Here is an 18,979-nt window from a genome sequence, read left to right as displayed (position 1 = left end):
AAAAATTTGTTTGACTTTTAATTTAATCTTCAATATAAATCTCAATTTATTTTATCTTTCATTTTTTTTGAGTAGTCTTAATTGTACATGTTAAATGTTTCATCAAATGGTAATTTTAACTAATATATATTATTAGTAAGGGCATTTTAGGAAAAACAACACCTCTTATAACAAATAAGTAATTTTTTTAATCTTCCTAGATTAATCAATTATGTCTTTTGTTAGGAACATGAAGTAATACTCCTTCAGTATTTAATATAAGACTTATTTAATTAATTTGATCAGATTAATGACTCTTTTTTTTTTATTTAGAAAAGCTCCATATAAAATAAGGGTAAGGGTGTAAGGCACGCTATTTTTCTCTTCTAAAATTTCTTTTCTTTGTATATAGAGCTTTTTTTTTGGGTGAACTCTTCTCTAGTCCTGAATATAAGAGTCTTATACATACTAGTATAGTTGTTTTATATTTAGGAACGAAGAATTATATAGAGTAGTTTTTGTGTTGTGTTTTTTACCTTTTTGTACGTGTCTGTGTAGTATAATTTGGAAGAGATTAGGAGAACGGGATTTTTTTCCGCTCTTTTCACTACCCACTCCCCTCCGCTTAATATCTGGACCATTTAACTCAATTTAAATTGAATGATTCATTAGCAAACATTTGATTGGATATCTGAGAACCTGAAAAAAAGGGCTTTTGAAACTTTTAAAGAATAATACTCCTCCGGTCCTTATTATAAGACCCAATTTGACTTTTTATTTGGTCCTAATTATAAGACCAAATCTATTTTGTCTCTTATATTTATGCATTTTTTTCCAATATAATCCTTCTAATAATGATAGTTTTAGCCAATATACTCCTCCGGTCCTTATTATAAGACCCAATTTGACTTTTTATTTGGTCCTAATTATAAGACCCAATCCATTTTCTCTCTTATATTTATGCATTTTTTTCCAAGATAATCCTTCTAATAATGATAGTTTTAGCCAATATACTTAATTAGTAAGGATATTTTAGGAATAACAACACTTATTTATTATAAATAACCAACTTAACTTACTTTTTTAATCTCCTCAAATAAGTCAGTTGGGTCTTATAATTAGGACCGGAGGAGTACTTAATTAGCAAGGATATTTTAGGAATGACAACACTTATTTATTATAAATAACCAATTTAACTTATTTCCTTAATCTCCTCAAATAAGTCAATTGGGTCTTATAATTAGGACCGGAGGAGTATTAAACACGACGGGTCTAAATTTAATCAAACAAAGTGATGAATGATAAGTGGATAAGAGAGAGGCAAGGGTTAGAGAAGTGGGGAAACCAATGCTGGTGAAATCTATCTAAAAATTAGTTTCCTGTTTCAAAATACTATATCCGACTCTAATTATAAGACCTCTTTTATAGACTATAAACAAGATCTTGTAATTAGAACCGAATGTAATATTTACATAACTAGCTTGCTAACTAAGAAATGATTATCATCATACTAATCTAGATTTTTGAAAGATGCCTTAAGCCTGTATTGTTGCGGATTATTAATGCCATTTTACTGGAGTTATTTGGGCGGATAATCTTTCCTTACGACAGTGTATAAATGGAAATGTGAGTAATTAACAAAGTATTTAAATGCCTATATTTTTTTTTGCCAACCTTTATAAATGCCCATAGTTGGAGATAACATCTAGATGCTTAACGGAGTGTCTTAAGCTTTTAGCTAGCTAACATTCAAATGAATTGCAAACCATCCATTTTATGAACCAACATTTTGTCACAGAGAAAGTTAGATCAAATTGACATAACTCTTCGTAAAAAAATGTGCCTTTTAGTTTTTATTTAAAATTTAATTTTCCCATATTTCAATAAATTATACTCTTTTTGTACTAAATATTATAAGATCTACTTAATTAATTTAAAAATATTAAATAAATTAGTTAAAGCAATTATTTATTATTATATAAAAACTGCATGTCATTCACTCTGGAATACTCTTTTTTAACAAAGGTATCGAATGTGAGAAAAAAGATACTGAGAAAATTGTGCAAATCAACGAAATAATTAAAAAAAAACTCTATTAAATAAAATCAATAGAATTGGGTCTAATAGAAGGAGGTAATCCCTTATAATATGGTAACTCAAAGTTTAAACCTCTATAAAAAGAAGTACTTACATTTAGTATTTGATACCGTCTCGAATATCATTGCCTTCAATAATACATATGCTTAGAAAAAATTAAATAAAGAAGATAAAATAAATCAAGATTTTATATTTAAAATCAAATCGCATCCAGGACGTGACATTAAAACTAAATATAAAAAAGTTAATGTGTGTTACTCCTCCGTACTTAATGTAGAACTAGTTTAAGAATTGACATTGGTATTATATATAAAATATATTTTATATGTTTATCAATTTTTTTAAAATTAATTATATTGATATTTTCTAAATAATAAGAGGGAAAAATAAATTAAGAAATATGGTTAGAGTGTTTTAAAAAAGTTATATCATATCAACTAATTTAATTAACATTTTAAATATATTTAAATTAATTAATTAAATTTTATATTAAGTACCAAAGAACGTCCACAGAAAATGAATGTTGTTAAATAACAACAACAACAGCGGCATTAATGTAACACGTATATTGGAAGGTTGGCTTCGTGAGGAGGTGGGGATATTGTCAATCTCGGAAGATTCAAATACCAGCAGTGTAGAAGCCAATCGCAGTCGCGGCACACCCCACCCTCACTTGCTCCCCAAAACCTCTCATTTTCTTCCCTTTCACGCCACACTCGCCTTCTCGCCTTCTTCTTCTGGATCATCTTTTGCAGCCACTTCGACGTTATCATCATGTACCTGTAAGATCGCAACCTTGTTCTCTGGCCGGTGAGAAACTGAATTATCGTCTAAGCTTCTCTACTAACAGCAACATATATTTATAGTGTAATCGTTTCTCTTTCCAGCTGCGGTTAATTGTTAAGCTATGTATCGGATATGAATGTGCAATATGAAATTCTTTATTCCTATTTTTGGTTACTATTGTAATCTGAAACACTAATTGTTTGCGCGCGCGCTTTTTTTCCCCACTCGAGTTTTATGACGCTGGGTGTGTTTGGTTTAGGGAAATGAAAAGAACTGAGTAAACTTGAAATCAGTTCTTTTTTTGGCTTTTGAGTTGCGGTGTGATGATGGCGTTTTCTTCCCTCTGTCATTTGAATGGCTGGCGAGCATGTACGGCTTTGCGAGTCTGGGCCCTTATTGTGCTCCTGCTGCTAAAGAGTGATATCATCGTGTATTCAGATTCTGATTACTTGATTGGCCTTGGAAGTTATGACATTACTGGTCCTGCTGCTGATGTTAACATGGAGGGGTATTCTAACACAGATCAAGTCGCATCTGGGATCCACTTCAGGCTGCGAGCACGTTCTTTTATTGTTGCGGAGCGCAATGGTAAGAGGGTAGCATTTGTAAACCTTGATGCTTGCATGGCTTCACAACTGGCGAAAATCAAAGTAATTGAGAGGTTGAAGGCGAGGTAACCATAATAACTACTCTCTATCCTTCTCCCAAGATCCTTATCTTAGAATCATACTTCTTCCAGTCCTTAATATAACACTCAGTTAACTAATCTGAAGAGATTAAAACGATGAATATAAGTCTTTTAAAGTAATTTATTTAACTTTGTTAATTGGTCAACTGGTCTTTAGAGAATGTTTAGTTAGATTTCTGCCAGTAGTAGCTGACGTCTCTGTTTAATTTCCTTAGTTATGTGACTGACGTCGAGCATCGTATTGTTTGACAGATATGGTGACCTATATACTGAAAAGAATGTAGCTATTAGTGGAATTCACACACATGCTGGCCCCGGGGGGTATCTCCAATATGTTGTGTATCTTGTAACATCTCTTGGATTTGTGCGCCAGTCTTTTGATGTCATTGTTGATGGAATTGAGAAAAGCATTATCCAGGCTCATGAAAATCTTCGCCGCGGATCAATATTTGTCAATAAGGGTAAGGAAAAGAATGCATGCAAACCAACATTTGCTTATTTCCTTCGTAACACAAACTAATTTGCTTATTTCACCATTTTCCACCCTTAGATTTGGGAACAGAAAATTGTAGCTTTTAAAAATAATTTTCTTGGGTCCAGGTGATGTCTTATGCATAATCTTTGTATATATGTTCTGTTGTAAAATTATTATAACATCTATTTTCTCCCTCCCATGTGGTTATGTTAATGGTCTTACAAAGGTTATCTCCAAATTGCAGGAGAGCTCTTAGATGCAGGGGTAAATCGCAGTCCCAGTGCTTATCTCAATAATCCTGCTGCAGAGCGAAGCAAATATAAGTATAATGTTGATAAAGACATGACTCTTTTAAAATTTGTCGATGATGAATGGGGCCCTGTTGGTAGCTTCAATTGGTTTGCTACTCATGGGACTTCAATGAGCCGCACAAACTCATTGATTAGTGGGGATAATAAAGGGGCTGCTGCTAGATTTATGGAAGACTGGTTTGAACACCAAAGCTCTCGAAAAAAGGTCACTGTTGGATTTGAAGATGATGGTCTTCCCCGAAGAATCTCAAACATAATTCCTAGCCCTCATAATAATCGTAAGTTACTTGTGCCTTGTTTTTGGCTCTAAATGCATTCGTTGAAGTTTTTTTAGTGCATTTCCTAATAGAGATTTAAGAGACAGAAGTGCTGTCATGCTTTGTTTATTAATAATATCAGAAATTTTAGGTCCATGCCCTGTATGGATATAATATTTGTGATGCCAACAAATCTTGAAATCTGGTGATGCTTAAATTAATGGCATAAACTTTTACCTGACATTGGTCTTGGAAATCAGCCAACCATGAATATCATATAAGGTTTTTTATCAACACACAATCTGTTTATTGATCTGGTTTTTTGGTTGGAGAGAAAAGTAAACGGCAAGTTTTACTGTCAATACCTCCGATACTAATGATCATACGCACATGGGTCTGAAGCATTACTCAAACTATTTTTAATTGGTTGTAGGACTTTCTTTTTTGGGTTTGCAATACAGTGTGGTTGGAATTATATTTATGTGGTTTAATATGTTGAAAACTCGACTGCTTTGTTGTTGGTTTTGACTTCTTGATGCTTTAAACAAGTTAATGTTCTTTGCTGCATTGCATACAATTTGCTAACTGCCAAGTTTCTCATCACTTCAGTAATATAAGTTGGATATCATTGTCCACTTCACATGTTTTTGAGAAGATCTGGTGCATTTGGATATTGATTATTATGATTATTTTCCGGTAAAAGTAATTACTTTTGTGGACTAAACGCACGGGTCTGCAATCAGTATAAATGACCTTGCATGAAAATAATATATTCCTATTTATAACCTTGCATGACACTTATTGACACAGACCATGAATTGCTGGAACTTGCTGCCTCCTTCCAATCTTCTCCTGGTAGACCAGCAATTAAAGCTTCAAGTGTTGCTAGACGTGTGAGAGGTGCTCTTAGGCAGGTTGATAGGCCTAGATTTGTGTCTGCATTTTGTCAATCGAATTGCGGTGACGTTAGTCCAAATGTCCTTGGTGCCTTTTGTATAGACACTGGACTACCTTGTGACTTCAATCATAGTACGTGTGGAGGGAAGAATGAATTATGCTATGGCCGAGGACCTGGGTAATTACTTCCTGGACACTCAAGCTTCTATATTGCCTACTGATTTCACCTAAGCCTTGTAGTTACTAAGTTGCTGTCTGTAACAAATGTGGTAGTTATCCAGATGAATTTGAAAGTACGCGTATCATAGGACAGAGACAATTCAGAAAAGCTGAGGATCTCTTCAATGGAGCATCGGAACAGATTAAAGGGAAGATTGATTTTCGACATGCCTTTTTGGATTTCTCCCAACTAGATGTAACCATTAATAAAGGAGGAGCTCCTGAGACAGTAAAAACATGTCCTGCTGCAATGGGATTTGCATTTGCTGCTGGAACAACAGATGGACCTGGAGCCTTTGATTTTAAGCAAGGAGATGATAAGGTAATCAGTGATTGCGTACCTTATGCATTTCATAATCCTAGGTTACAGAATTGCAAACATTATGTTTGCTTATTGTTTGGTCTGTTTGTATGTCAGGGAAATCCTTTTTGGAAACTGGTCCGCAATCTGCTTAAAACTCCGACTAGAGAACAAGTGAAATGTCATCAGCCAAAGCCTATTCTGCTCGATACTGGTGAAATGAAGCAACCATATGATTGGGCTGTGAGTCATTATCTAAATTTATCTTGTCTGTCCTGAATTCTATGATCTTATAGTCCCTTGGCTTAGTTTTATCTTTGCAATGTTTGCTAAAGACAAAAATGGAAGGTTGATGGCATAGAGACTCTGTTAACTGGATAAATGCTTGGACATGTCTAGTTTAGTTCCTCTAGTAAGTCAAATTATCTTTGTGAGATAAGTTAATTTTGTAACCTTATTACACCTTATCTTGTCCTGCTTTCTCAATCATTCTGTGGTATAACTTGTGCAATTTTCTTGGAAAATAAAAAAATCATGTTGATACTGAGATATGTTACATCTGGATTAGTTTGATGAGCATGGTGGTTACTACATGCATTATGTAGAGTGATGGTAATTGACTCCGATGAACTCCTTTGTCCATAGTCATTTAGATATTTGTATTCCAGAGGATCCATCTTCTGCAAAAAGTTACATGCCTTGACTGGTGTGTTCCCAATCATTTTTGTTGGTAACTGCTGCTTGATAGAGAAGTCTCTGCATCTGATTTCATTTATGTGGAGACTAGAGATACGCTAATAACTTGATAACTTGTATTTCTATTAATATTTCTGCAATCTTGTCCTTTTTGCAGCCTTCAATACTTCCTATCCAGATCTTCCGAATTGGGCAGTTCGTCATTCTTAGTGTCCCAGCAGGTATGAGATTACAGATTTTACTCTTTTTATGTCCACTAACGGGGGTACCATTGGAATTATTTTTGACATCATCAAGAATAGAAGCTTAATACAAGTTGTAATTATCAATTGTGTTGGTAGAGCCTGAAGCTATGATATATAAATCCATGCTAATGTAAAGTTGCTCAAATCAAGCAAACTGGTGCTTGAGAAAAACAAACAATAAAGTTTGTACCTAAACTTATGTCGATGAATTAGATTCTGCCACTACAGGATGCAACTCAAACTTAGCTGCAGCCTAGCAACTTGAATCGAGCTCTCTTTTACATGTGTGCTAAAAGCATCTTAAGATCCAATGTTGTCCCATATCAGTATCCACTGCCTAAGCTCACGTTATTCTACCTCTTCTTTCGTAGATGCTGTGGCCTATATATTTCTTTGGTTGCTTCACGTTTGTCTATTTTACTTTCAGAGTTCACAACTATGGCTGGAAGGCGGCTTCGTGATGCTGTAAAGACAGTTCTAAGTGGTAGTAAAGATTTTGGTCCCAACATTCATGTCGTTATAGCGGGGTTGACTAATACTTATTCACAGTACGTGACTACATTCGAAGAATACGAAGTGCAAAGATATGAGGTTAGTTGTCGCTTTGTGAAACAAATATGAAGCACGGAATGCAATTTCAAGATTGCAATAGCAATAGCCAATTGCAATGGTGGAATATTTTACTGATTAGTCATATTAGCATATCACATAACAGTAAAGAAAGAGACTGAAACAGGATACAGGCTTTTTAAGTACTATTTCAAGTTTGTAGCTTCCCTTAGTGAGATTATCAGATTAATCAATGTACTTGCATTTGATTATGCATCATTTCTCAGAAGCATATGGTAATAGTTATGTGTCGTTCAAACTTCAATTTTCAGGGTGCTTCCACATTGTATGGTCCACACACACTGAGTGCGTATATTCAGGAGTTCCAGAAGCTTGCAAATGCTCTCATCAGGGGCCAGCCAGTGGAACCAGGTCCACAACCGCCGGATCTCCTGAGCAAGCAAATAAGCTTACTCCCGCCGGTGGTGGTGGATGCAACCCCGCTCGGTGTAAACTTTGGGGACGTGATCACCGATGTGCCAAAGAACTCCACCTTTAGGAGAGGCGAAATGGTGACGGTTAAGTTCTGGTCGGCTTGCCCTCGGAATGACCTTATGACTGAAGGTACATTTGCCCTTGTGGAAGCCCTCCAAGATAAGGACACTTGGGTCCCTGCTTATGATGATGATGATTTCTGCCTGCGCTTCAAGTGGTCAAGACCTTCCAGGTTTAGCACTCGGAGTCAAGCAAACGTAGAATGGAGAATCCCACAAAATGCTTCCCCTGGTGTGTACAGAATCAGACATTTTGGTGCATCAAGGAGCCTATTTGGGTCAATTCGTCACTTCACAGGTTCGTCCAGCGCATTTGTGTTGGCAGCATAAAAGAAGGCTTACTGTTTATACCATACTACGTGTTTAGTACTTTGAAAGTGTTCTCATTTCTACGGAATTTATGAATGTATTGAATGAGTTGACAGGAAAAGTGCATTCAATCCCACAGTAGGATTTTCTCCGCTCTCAGCTGATCAATGTATAACTTTTTAATGAATCGAGATGCCCACAGACAAATTGGAGTGCTCTTACTAAAAAATCTTTAAAAAAGATTATGAATAGTGAAATGATGTAGGCGAAGTTTGCGTTCGCTTATTTTCATAAAATTGAATCATGGAACATTTCTTTTATATCAGAGCTATAACTTTTTAATTTCTTTTTGAAGACCTGGATTAATGATAAGTATTCTCAACAATAGAGTTTCTGTTATAAATAATGAAAGAAATAAAAAAGAATCATACAGAGGAAGAGATGATCAATAAGAGAGAATATTTCTCATTCTATTCAAGAATGCTTAATACATTATACACGGCTTCTACCAATTTTACACTTTTGATAGAATCTACAAATTACATAATAATAGGAGATAATTATGGGATATAGAGATAATAAAGGATATAAGAGATAATGTGATATATATGGATATTTACAAAAATATTATTGTATTCATAACAGTTTCAATAATTTTTGAATATTTACATTAGCAAATTAAGAGGTAGTAAACTGCAATCACTAAGCAGACAAGAAAACACAACCCAAAAATAAAGATCTGTCAAAAATCGCTAACGGGGATGATAACCCTGATTGGTGGTGGGATCGGGCATTCACGTGTGTGGCAAATAATCGGATTATTACCATCGATATCCTATGAAAAACATCTAGTGACATCGGGCTACAAAGCCCTAGCATAAAAATTAGTAGCATTAGTCAAAGTCAATACTCGTGATTGCGGGTTAAGATGTCAACAGACATCTCATTTTTTAATTTCTTGCAATTTCTCCAAATAAATTTTGTCCTGCATTTGGTGCGCGCGGGCGTATAAGGGGGAAAAAGGTCTGTAGGTCAGTTTCGCCAGATTCTTCTTGTAGTCCTTTTTATTAAATTCTTACTATTTTCTCAACCTTAGACATTAATCCTCATATTTATAATTTGTTAATTTGTAAAAAATGATGTCTATAGTTGATCACAACTCTTAATCAACAAAATATGTGAGTTACTCAACCAAAAAGAAATTATATATGAGTTAATTTTGTTACATGGTTTTAAATAAAATTAAAATCAATCCGATTACGTATTATATACAGATGTAAGGAAATCCGATTACGTATAATAAGTAAATTGTGTTCCATATTTTTTTAAAAAAAATTTATATTTTGTAGTAACTTACGTGTCATTTAATTAGCACTCACATTTGCAATAATTAATAAATTATGAATATAATGATCAATATTTATAGTTAAAACACCATAAGAATGTAATAAAAAATGCCCAAAAACATGATTAAAAATCAAATAAACTTATACGAATCATTAGATTAATTTTTCTTCTGTAGCCAAAAACATAGATTAATTTTTTTTATGGGTTAATATTAATTTTGGTTCTTCAAATATTGAATTATTTTACCTTTTAAGGGATCAAAACTAATGATTTGAAATTTAAAAGATCAAAACTAAAATGAATACAAATTTGAGAACTAAAAATTATATTAACACTTTTCTTATAAAAAAAATTCAATTGTATTACTGCGGTGAGAAAGTGGGCACGGGCCCAAAACCAAAAAAAAAAAAAACGAAAGGGAAGAAAGAGGGCAACACCAAGACTGCGACGTCGTTTAACGTGGGCGCACCGCATCGCCAGTTCTACCGCGTTCCTTTCAGGCACAGTCGAGCCACACCGCAGTGGGCGTGTCCAAGACAGGCACATCACTAATCAGCGAACAATTAATTGGCCATCAGCGAGCGCACTGAGCCTCTTCAAAAAGTTTCGAAATTTCAAGTCTGTGAGTGGGAGAGTCACAGATATCGCGAAGGAGAAAACAGAAGAATCAGCTCTTCCGACTTGTTCGAAGTCAACCAAAAAAAAAAATGTCAGTGCAAGAATATCTGGATAAGCACCTGCTTTCCCGGAAAATCGAAGATGCCGTCAATGCTGCTGTTAGGGCCAAGACCCCCGATCCTGTGCTCTTCATTGTAATTTCCATTCCACCTTGTCACTTTTTTTCCCCCCTTTCAATTGATTCGGGAAATTGCAATGAGCAACTCGGGTTGTGTAAGCATCGATTTTTTGTTTTTTCGGGAGCTGAAGGAATTCGTTGGTCTTGCATCTACCTGACTGTTTATGTTTTTTTTTTTTTTTGTGGTTACCTTTTGTGAGGTCAGTCCAATCATATGAGAAAAGCAGTTCAGTCTGTGATCACGAGAATTAAGGCGAGGCAGATCCTTGATAGCCGAGGAATTCCAACTGTTGAAGTGGACCTGTACACTAATAAAGGCATGTTCCGTGCGTCGGTTCCCAGCGGCAATTCCACTGGGATGTAAGTGTTGCTGCTTCTTGTCCTGGTTTAAAGTGCTCAATTATGGTTTGATATTTTGAAATACATCCACTGGGATGTTCTATGGAAAATAAGTAAAATAATGGAGGAAAGGGTGTAAGTTACTGACTTCTTTATTTGATCAAAGTTTCTTGTAATTCTCCTTGCCAACAATGATGGGTTATCAATTTCTGTGGGCATAATGCAGTCGATTTTGCTATCATTCCTCTTGTAGTTACCATATTATATTTGCTGTTATTGTTGTGGCATTGTGGTATCATTAGGCAAAGTGGCAAACTATTTAGAATCGCATTTTCCTGTTAGGAATTGACTTTATTTCAAGGCAATTGTGCGTCGGTTTGAGTTTTTCTAATCACATTATATCATGGTTGATAGTCCGAGTTTGTTATACAAATTTATTCATTTGACAAGGCCGATCAGTTTTAAATTCTTATCACTTGATGCAGCCACTATGTGGTTGCAACCCGATTGGACTGCAATTGTGGTTTTGTAGTTGCTAGTTTCATGTTTTTCTGCTGTCACTCCTGCTTTTATATAAACCATATTGTCATGGATGGGTGATTAGGCTCAGCAATGTGGTTGTGTGTGTTTGTGATTATTCTTACTAGCTGCTTGATTATTTATTAGGTTCTTTTTCTCTAAAAGTATACATAATTAACGTTAACTGTTTGGATTAAGGATCTCAGGTATGAGGCTGTAGAGTTACGTGATGGGGACAAGGGTGTATATCTTGGAAATAGTGTGGCTAAAGCAGTTAAAAATATTAATGAAAAAATATCTGAAGCACTGATTGGTATGGACCCAACACTTCAGCACCAAATTGATCAGGCCATGATAGATCTGGACAAAACAGAGAAGAAGGTAGGTGTTTTCCCCTTGAATGTAAACACAAGCAATTGCTTGTTGGAAGCATAAATACATGTAATCACTGGTTCACTTTTCTGTGTGGTTTTTCCTTGCATTCTAGGATGAAAATATTCTGTTGAAGAGGTTGGATAATATTATAATTCTACTTACCTGTGATTCTTGAGCCCAAAATAGGAATTGATTTCAAGAATTCCTTAAACGATTGATTGACTGGTTGAGCTAGTTGAAGTAAGGGATGGAATCCTCCTAGAGAATTGATCCCTTATATGCAGCTGTAGTTAAGATAGTGAAAACAAATTACATGGGATTATTGATCATCTAGTTCTTAATGAAAACGTGTTTTCAATTATCCAATGCATAATGCAATTTCCATGTGATGCTTTCATATTTTGTTTTCTCTTGGAAAGCTTAATAAAGACTGTATGTGTGACTGACTTTTCTCTCATTTATATGTTGTGATTTAAGATATTAATTATGCGTTCCAAGTTTGGAGATTTTATAGCAGATTGCAAGACCTTGCAATTCTTGTAGAATTCTTTATTGTTATATGTTTGCTTTTATCTATAGGGAGAGCTTGGAGTCAATGCTATATTAGCTGTGTCCATTGCTGCTTGTAAAGCTGGAGCTGCAGAAAAGGAGGCATGACTCTTTGTTAATTTGAATATTTTTCTAGTTTTTTATGTGAAAATAAATTTGCTTGTCCTTTCAAAGTGATTGAAAAGCATAAAAAATATCAGGTTCCACTTTACAAGCACATTGCTGATCTCTCCGGAAAAACCAGCCCAATGCTTCCTGTTCCTGCCTTTACTGTTATAAGTGGTGGAAAACATGCTGGAAACAATCTTGCCATTCAGGTAATTTTACGTCAACTTGCAATGCAATATCTTGATGGTTTCATATTATTATTTATTTCACCTATTTTACTTAACTTAATCCCCCCTCCTCCGCTGCCTGTTATGAAACGAAAGATCAAGAAGTACTGCAATTTCACATCTGGATATTGTGTAACGTTCTTTTTCCACATTTTATTTATGTCAATGGGAGAGTTTTTCTGTTCTTTGGTATATTGCTTGAAGCAATCTTCTACCTTTCGGGAGGAAGTAAACAGTAATAACCAAGGTTGTGAGCCTATTATTAATTTAAAGTTCTGGATGTAAAATTGCTTTGAGTTTGTTTAAAAGGAATGCTAACATAGCAAACTAGATGAATAGAATATAACCTACGAACTAAATTGCAATGTGGTCCTGTAATGGTACATTTTTTCAGAATCCAAGCGTTTAATTTGTGACAATCCATACAAACTGCGGCTTAAAGATAGGAGTATGTTTTGCAAACATATTTTACTGAGAATTTGATATATAATGTAAACATTTCAAAGTTCATTTGGAATTTTAACTTCTGCTTCATAATTTTCTATAGATATTTGATAATGTTGGATTGACTACTTTGCTCATTCATATTTTTTTGTAATGAGTTATGATCAGATTGTTTGACTATGGTTGTTGGGTTTTTTGTTTTGATACTGTTGTTTACCTGCCGTATTTATTTCAATGCACGTAGTTTCACTTTATTAAATTGATAAGCTTGATTCTGAATAGGAAATTATGATTTTACCTACCGGAACAAACAGATTTGAGGAGGCATTGAGAATGGGTTCAGAGACCTATCATCACTTGAAGGTGATTGTCTGTCTGTTTTCTTTTATTTTTTATCTGCATTATTTTTTCTTCTCTGTTGAAGTTTCGTTTTTCTCCTGATCCGACACTCCTTTATGCGTTCCAAAGCTAGAAACATAAGTTTGGGAGAACATGGTTAGTTAGCACTTAGTCTGAGAGAGACATTCAATGTGTTCTTCTAATTTTATGGGTGCAACATTCTTGCTGCGACTTAGTATGGCTTCTGAATAACTTTTCTCTTTCTGCAAAGTATGTCCATTGGAAACAAGTTCTTGTTCATGTGAAAGACATTTGACAAGTGTTTCTGGTCCTCCTTCAGTCCTAACTAATTTTGCTGTTTGCTCATCTATTTCTGGGATCTTTGTATAACTATGTTTCTTCATGGCTTCAAATATGTTATGTCTTAGCCAAATATTTGTATTGTTCACTAATGATGAATTAGAGAATCCTAACAGTAAAAATCCACACGAAGATATCATGTTCATACCGATTCACTGATTTGTATTTATGATAATGAAATGGCAGGCTGTTATTTTAGAAAAATTTGGTGCATATGGTTGTAATGTTGGAGAAGATGGTGGCTTTGCTCCTAATGTCTCCAGGCAAGTGTTTTGTGTTTGAGTATTGATTTAACAGACATCCCCATAGGTTTCAAAAATCCGTGTTCACAATTAAATGAGTAATATTCAGGTTGAGTCCTCTTTTTGATGTAAAGCTAATCAAAACGAGAATGTATCAGAAAATGTACTTTTAGCCCTGGCCTTCAGAAAAATTTTCACAATAATACGAGAAGTTTCAGTTAATCTGTCTATCAATTTTATAATTACATTTTGTAAGTAATTATCTAATTATTATGAAGTTCACGCTTGGTCTATGTGGTACTCCTCCCTAAATAAGATTGTTAAAGGCACCTTTTTTTTGGATTTTGTCTGACCATATCTGAATATTCTCATCAGCTTTAAAGAAGCCCTGGATCTTGTAAAGGAGGCTATTGGCAGATCTGGTTATAACGAGAAAATAAAGATAGCTCTGGATGTTGCTGCTACAACTTTTTGCATAGGTAATTCTAATTTTCTGTACCTTATTTACTTAAAGATACTGGACAAGATGAAACCTGCTCTAGCCTGTTGACTCTGATATTGCTTTTTGTTATAAAGAAGAGTGACCATGTTGCTACTGAGCTTTATTAATTGTGTTAAACTAACACACATTTTTTTTTTTTTAATGCTAACTAATACAAATTCTTTTACTTTGCTCTACCTCTACAAAACATAGTCTTGCTGAGAGCTTTGCAAAATAGTAATCTTGCATGTTAATGGGGTATGTTTCAATAATTGTACTGACGCCATATACATCAAATTTAGGTGATATCTCAACTCGCCATTTATTTCTCTCCTCTCTAGAGATGCTTTAAGAAACGCATATTAAGTGTGGTTATCTGTATATTGAAAAAGAAATAGTACTTATTCATTCTGGTAACCATCCTTTTTTTTCCCCCCCTTTTGCCTCGGGCTTAGGTTTTTTACTTATTTTGCATATTGAGGAAACATTAGTGTGAGCAAAGTATATTAAATCAGGTTATATCAGTGGTATTGAAACCCTTACAAATTTCAACCTTTAATAGTCAATATTATTCTCACTTTTCAAGAGTCACTGTCACTGTACGAGGCACAAAAGGACTGGTAGTAAAAGGGAATTCTTGTTGGAGCGCAGAAAATCTAAAGGTCAATGAAGGAAAAAAGAATGCGCATGGCTCTTTTAACTTGTTAAAGTTGGCTTTAACTGCAGGAGAATATGTTCTGAAACTTTGCAATCAGTAACTGGTTTAATTTTGATCTGTTTATTTTTTTTCCTTATACAGGTACAAGGTATGATCTGGACTTTAAATCTCCTCAAAAGTCTGGACAGAATTTCAAGTCAGCAGAGGATATGATAGACTTGTACAAGGAACTATGTGCTGGTAAATAGTTGTCATGACTTTTGTTGTGACTTTAGCTTTATATATTGATTGAACTTCACTTTATATGCTTATATTGGTTTTCCCCCCTCAATTTGTAGAATACCCAATCGTATCAATAGAAGATCCATTTGACAAGGAAGATTGGGAACATTTTAAGCATTTCTCAAGTCTTGGATTTTGTCAGGTTTAATTTCTAAAACAGTTAATGTTTAACTTTTGCTTATGTGCACTCATTCTCTGTTCATCCCATGTCATGCATCCAATTAACAGATACTATGTAGTAGGCAGTTACCTTCGGTGTTTATTGGATAGGCGGAAAATAATTACATAATGATTGTTAGTATGTCAATGCCAGTGCAGAACTACAATGTCAAGATAACTTCTTCTTTTTTTTTTTCCTTTTTTGGTCAGTCATCTTGTGGCTTTGGAGGAATGTTATTCTCGTCTTATCACTCGGATGTCAGTTGGTCTGTTTGCTGCTGAGAGGAGCTTCTGTTTATATGCTTAATCTCTGTTTCGCTCGTCCTGCAGGTAGTTGGGGGTGATTTGTTGTCATCAAATGTAAAACGCATTGAGAGAGCAATCACTGAGTCTGCTTGCAATGCTTTTCTTCTTAAGGTAACTGACTAATATTTTATGATGAATTCTACATAATCTGATTTTAATTTTTTGATAATTAAATTTGTTTTCCATTAAAGCAATTATGTCTCCTAACTAAGTATCATTTAGGACCATAGGACTTTTGTGGAGTGTGGACTTAAAGCTTACTCTGTGTGGATGCTATATTCTAATTCATTGTGATAGTTAATATTTTAGGAGAGAACAATTTACAAATTGGGTTCCATGTATTTTGGTTTTCTAATCGGTCCCTTTGTTATTTGGAAGGATATTGTGATCCTCTCCTTTGTACTCTTCTATTTTATTTAAGAAAGAGAAGTCTCTTTTTCTGTAATCTTGATCAATCAAGTTGCAACTGGTATGCCACTATGGTTAAAAATATGATAATTTCTCATCGAAATCTAGGTCAACCAAGTTGGAACTGTGACAGAGGTCATTGAAGTGGTGAAGCAGTCTAAGGAAGCTCATTGGAGAATGGTGGTTTCTCATAGATGTGGAGAAACTGCAGATTCTTTTATAGCTGATTTAGCTGTGGGACTTGCTTCTGGTCAAATCAAAGCAGGTGCACCTTGCAGAGGAGAGCGTCTTGAAAAATATAACCAGGTTTTTTGGGGTTCTCATGCTAGTTATTTTACTGCACTATTATGAAGACTTGGAACTAGTAGCCCTAAGAAGCATGAAGTTCTTTGGCACATTGCTGTTTTTGCAGCCTTCTGGTATACATGGGTAGAATGGAATGCAGTAGTTTTTAATAAGTTTCTTTTGTTTAGATCTTTGTAAAAGAATTACTTCTTTTGGCCTCCCTTTGGATTTCAGCAAATGGGAATTTTTTATTTATTTACTACATCCGGTCCTATTTATAAGTCATCATTTGTACACTACAAACAAGGCCTTATAATTAGGACAAGAGGAAGTATTTCTTTTGACAGTGAGTCCCCTGTGGATGTTGGAAAAGATTACAAATGGCTTTTGAAGTAATGTCTGTTTAGTTTCTCAACTGTAATTTGGGAGCATTTTTTGCCTTTTTCTGTTGTATTGCTTTCTCTTCTCATCAATAAAACAAAAAATTTTCATATAAAGTTGATCTAATCACTTTTATTGAAAAAGGGAAAGTAATCGAATCTGTTTATTTTTCAATTGATGACTTCTGTTTTTACCCTGATGATGTATATAAGTTCTTTAAAAATATTTTTTATCCTGTGACTCTTCCCCTGAAGCATTGCGTGATATGGCCACCTTTTTGATGCAGTTGCTTCGAATTGAAGAGGAGCTCGGAGATGAGGGGATTTATGCTGGTGAAGATATTAGACAGTAAGAATGTGTATTATCTTTGGTTTTACTGATTTTTGAGATATGCTCCTTCATTGGTCATTATTTGTACCATAGTTGTCAACATGATGCACCAGTTTCTCCGCTGTTCTCGGCCTTGGATACCTCTTGTTATAGCAAGTGTTTCATTGAGTTTTCTAGGTTGTGTAGGAGATAGCTTTTAGTATTTATTCATTTTGTTGGAACCGGGGATAGAAATTACTACTAGTCCATCAGTGGAAGTTTTGGATTATTTGATCAACCAAAATTTTCTGAGCAGTTATGATTTTTCATTAAATTTATTATCCTGGCGGAGCTGACTTCAGGATGAGAGAATCTGGGAGATGATATTTCACCCACTGAAACAAAAACGTATATACTATAATGTGTATAATATAGAAGTGCCGAGTGGACTCCCAAGACACAAGGGCTAAAGCAGAAGTCTTGTATCGTCGAGGATATGCCATAGGTGCGAACCAATCTGTATCCTCTGAAGCGTAGGATTCTGGCTCTTATTTGATCAGGAAAATATTTGCATCGGATTAGGATACTTGCTTTCTGACTATATCACTTCATTTCTATGCTAACAAATTAGATAGGGTTAGGAAAATCCATCCAATTTCCAATCCTTGCAAATGTGAGTTGGAATTTCCTGTTGTTGAGAATAGCTCTGCAGTCCAATCATCAATTGAACGATCTCCCAGTCACTAGCAAGAAGAATGAAATCAATCGCAAACCTGACAGAGCTGGTGAATGAAAATAATGCAGATAAGCATTTGAGTAGTTTTTATTAATTTATTTTAGGTGATCTTATGTTGTGTGAGGTAAATAGGTGAGACATGTTTTGTCTCGTAAAACGTAAAATAACCTTTCGGGGTGATTTCGAGAGTTTGCCAAACAAGTTCAGATGTCTTGTTTCAGAAGCACCATCACAAAGAAGACGCTTATCATCGTTTTGCAACTGATGCTTTCTTGATTTACATTTCATACTGCATATCATCTCTTAGAAGCCTCCCAGAAAACAGTATTATCTCGTAAGGTAGCTTGAGCTTCCATGACAACTTGCCTGAAATAGACTGATTTTTAAACATACTTCCCCTTGATTCCTCTTGAAAAGTATAGATTGAGCTTTTATAATGATTCCACATGGCGATGATGATGTTCTGCAGGCAGGGAATACGAGTGGTTTTTTTTTTTTTTTGGCCAGAGAATACGAGTGGTTTAAAAGTTACACTTTTCACAACTTGTTATAATAATGCTGATATCAATTCTTTAGGATGGGGCGAAAGAAATTGGCAGAGACGAAATGGCCTTCCAATGTAACATTTTTAAACATGCTTCCCTATGATACCTTATCAATGCACTATGGATTAACGTAATTTTTTAATATACTGTTTGTACGTGTTATAAAAAAAAGGTAATATTATTATATAATTTTTTTAAATTTTGAACCAAATTTCAAAAAATAATCCGTATAAAATTGTTCAATAGTTATAGTGGAATATTTTGGTTTGATTTACAAGAACATAAAAGATCAACAATCAATAATATAAAAACATAAAAAAGTTATAGACAAACAACACAATTCAGTAGTAATATCAGTTTTTGGTTAATCATTACGTGGACGGTAGGGTGATAATGCGGCGACAAAGTACGGATACAAGAA

The 18,979-nt window shown here is 34.7% G+C and overlaps 2 protein-coding genes across 5 annotated transcripts; both read left to right on the top strand.

Annotated features, from left to right (window-relative positions):
* The first annotated feature begins 2,677 nt into the window (after positions 1–2,677).
* LOC114728682 (neutral ceramidase 1) lies at positions 2,678–8,592 on the top strand. 3 transcript variants are annotated; one of them, XM_028915615.1, is made up of 10 exons: positions 2,678–2,886; positions 3,122–3,535; positions 3,803–4,011; positions 4,270–4,614; positions 5,404–5,668; positions 5,764–6,031; positions 6,128–6,253; positions 6,864–6,927; positions 7,379–7,542; positions 7,833–8,592. In XM_028915615.1, exons 2-10 carry the CDS (start codon positions 3,186–3,188, stop codon positions 8,382–8,384), a joined length of 2,343 nt encoding a protein of 780 aa, XP_028771448.1. In that variant the 5' UTR covers positions 2,678–2,886; positions 3,122–3,185; the 3' UTR covers positions 8,385–8,592. The 3 variants fall into 3 exon arrangements, with proteins under 3 accessions (XP_028771448.1, XP_028771447.1, XP_028771449.1); XM_028915614.1 differs by having other exon boundaries at positions 2,678–2,943; XM_028915616.1 differs by lacking the exon at positions 2,678–2,886 and adding an exon at positions 2,967–2,985.
* A 1,648-nt stretch (positions 8,593–10,240) lies between these two features.
* Positions 10,241–17,594, top strand: LOC114728668 (cytosolic enolase 3). Of its 2 annotated transcripts, none has more exons than XM_028915599.1 (13): positions 10,241–10,522; positions 10,712–10,866; positions 11,571–11,745; positions 12,319–12,390; positions 12,489–12,605; positions 13,350–13,430; positions 13,953–14,029; positions 14,384–14,487; positions 15,289–15,387; positions 15,486–15,571; positions 15,919–16,005; positions 16,438–16,608; positions 17,255–17,594. In XM_028915599.1, exons 1-13 carry the CDS (start codon positions 10,418–10,420, stop codon positions 17,318–17,320), a joined length of 1,395 nt encoding a protein of 464 aa, XP_028771432.1. In that variant the 5' UTR covers positions 10,241–10,417; the 3' UTR covers positions 17,321–17,594. The 2 variants fall into 2 exon arrangements, with proteins under 2 accessions (XP_028771432.1, XP_028771431.1); XM_028915598.1 differs by having other exon boundaries at positions 10,243–10,522; positions 16,411–16,608.
* Positions 17,595–18,979: the final 1,385 nt, after the last annotated feature.

The sequence above is a fragment of the Neltuma alba genome, unplaced genomic scaffold (genome assembly GCF_004799145.2).
Source record: "Neltuma alba isolate B1F8T4 unplaced genomic scaffold, ASM479914v2 tig00012565_pilon, whole genome shotgun sequence".
Classification (NCBI taxonomy): domain Eukaryota; kingdom Viridiplantae; phylum Streptophyta; class Magnoliopsida; order Fabales; family Fabaceae; genus Neltuma; species Neltuma alba.
Note: the sequence above shows the minus strand (reverse complement) of the source record. Positions and strands in the feature narration are given on the sequence as shown.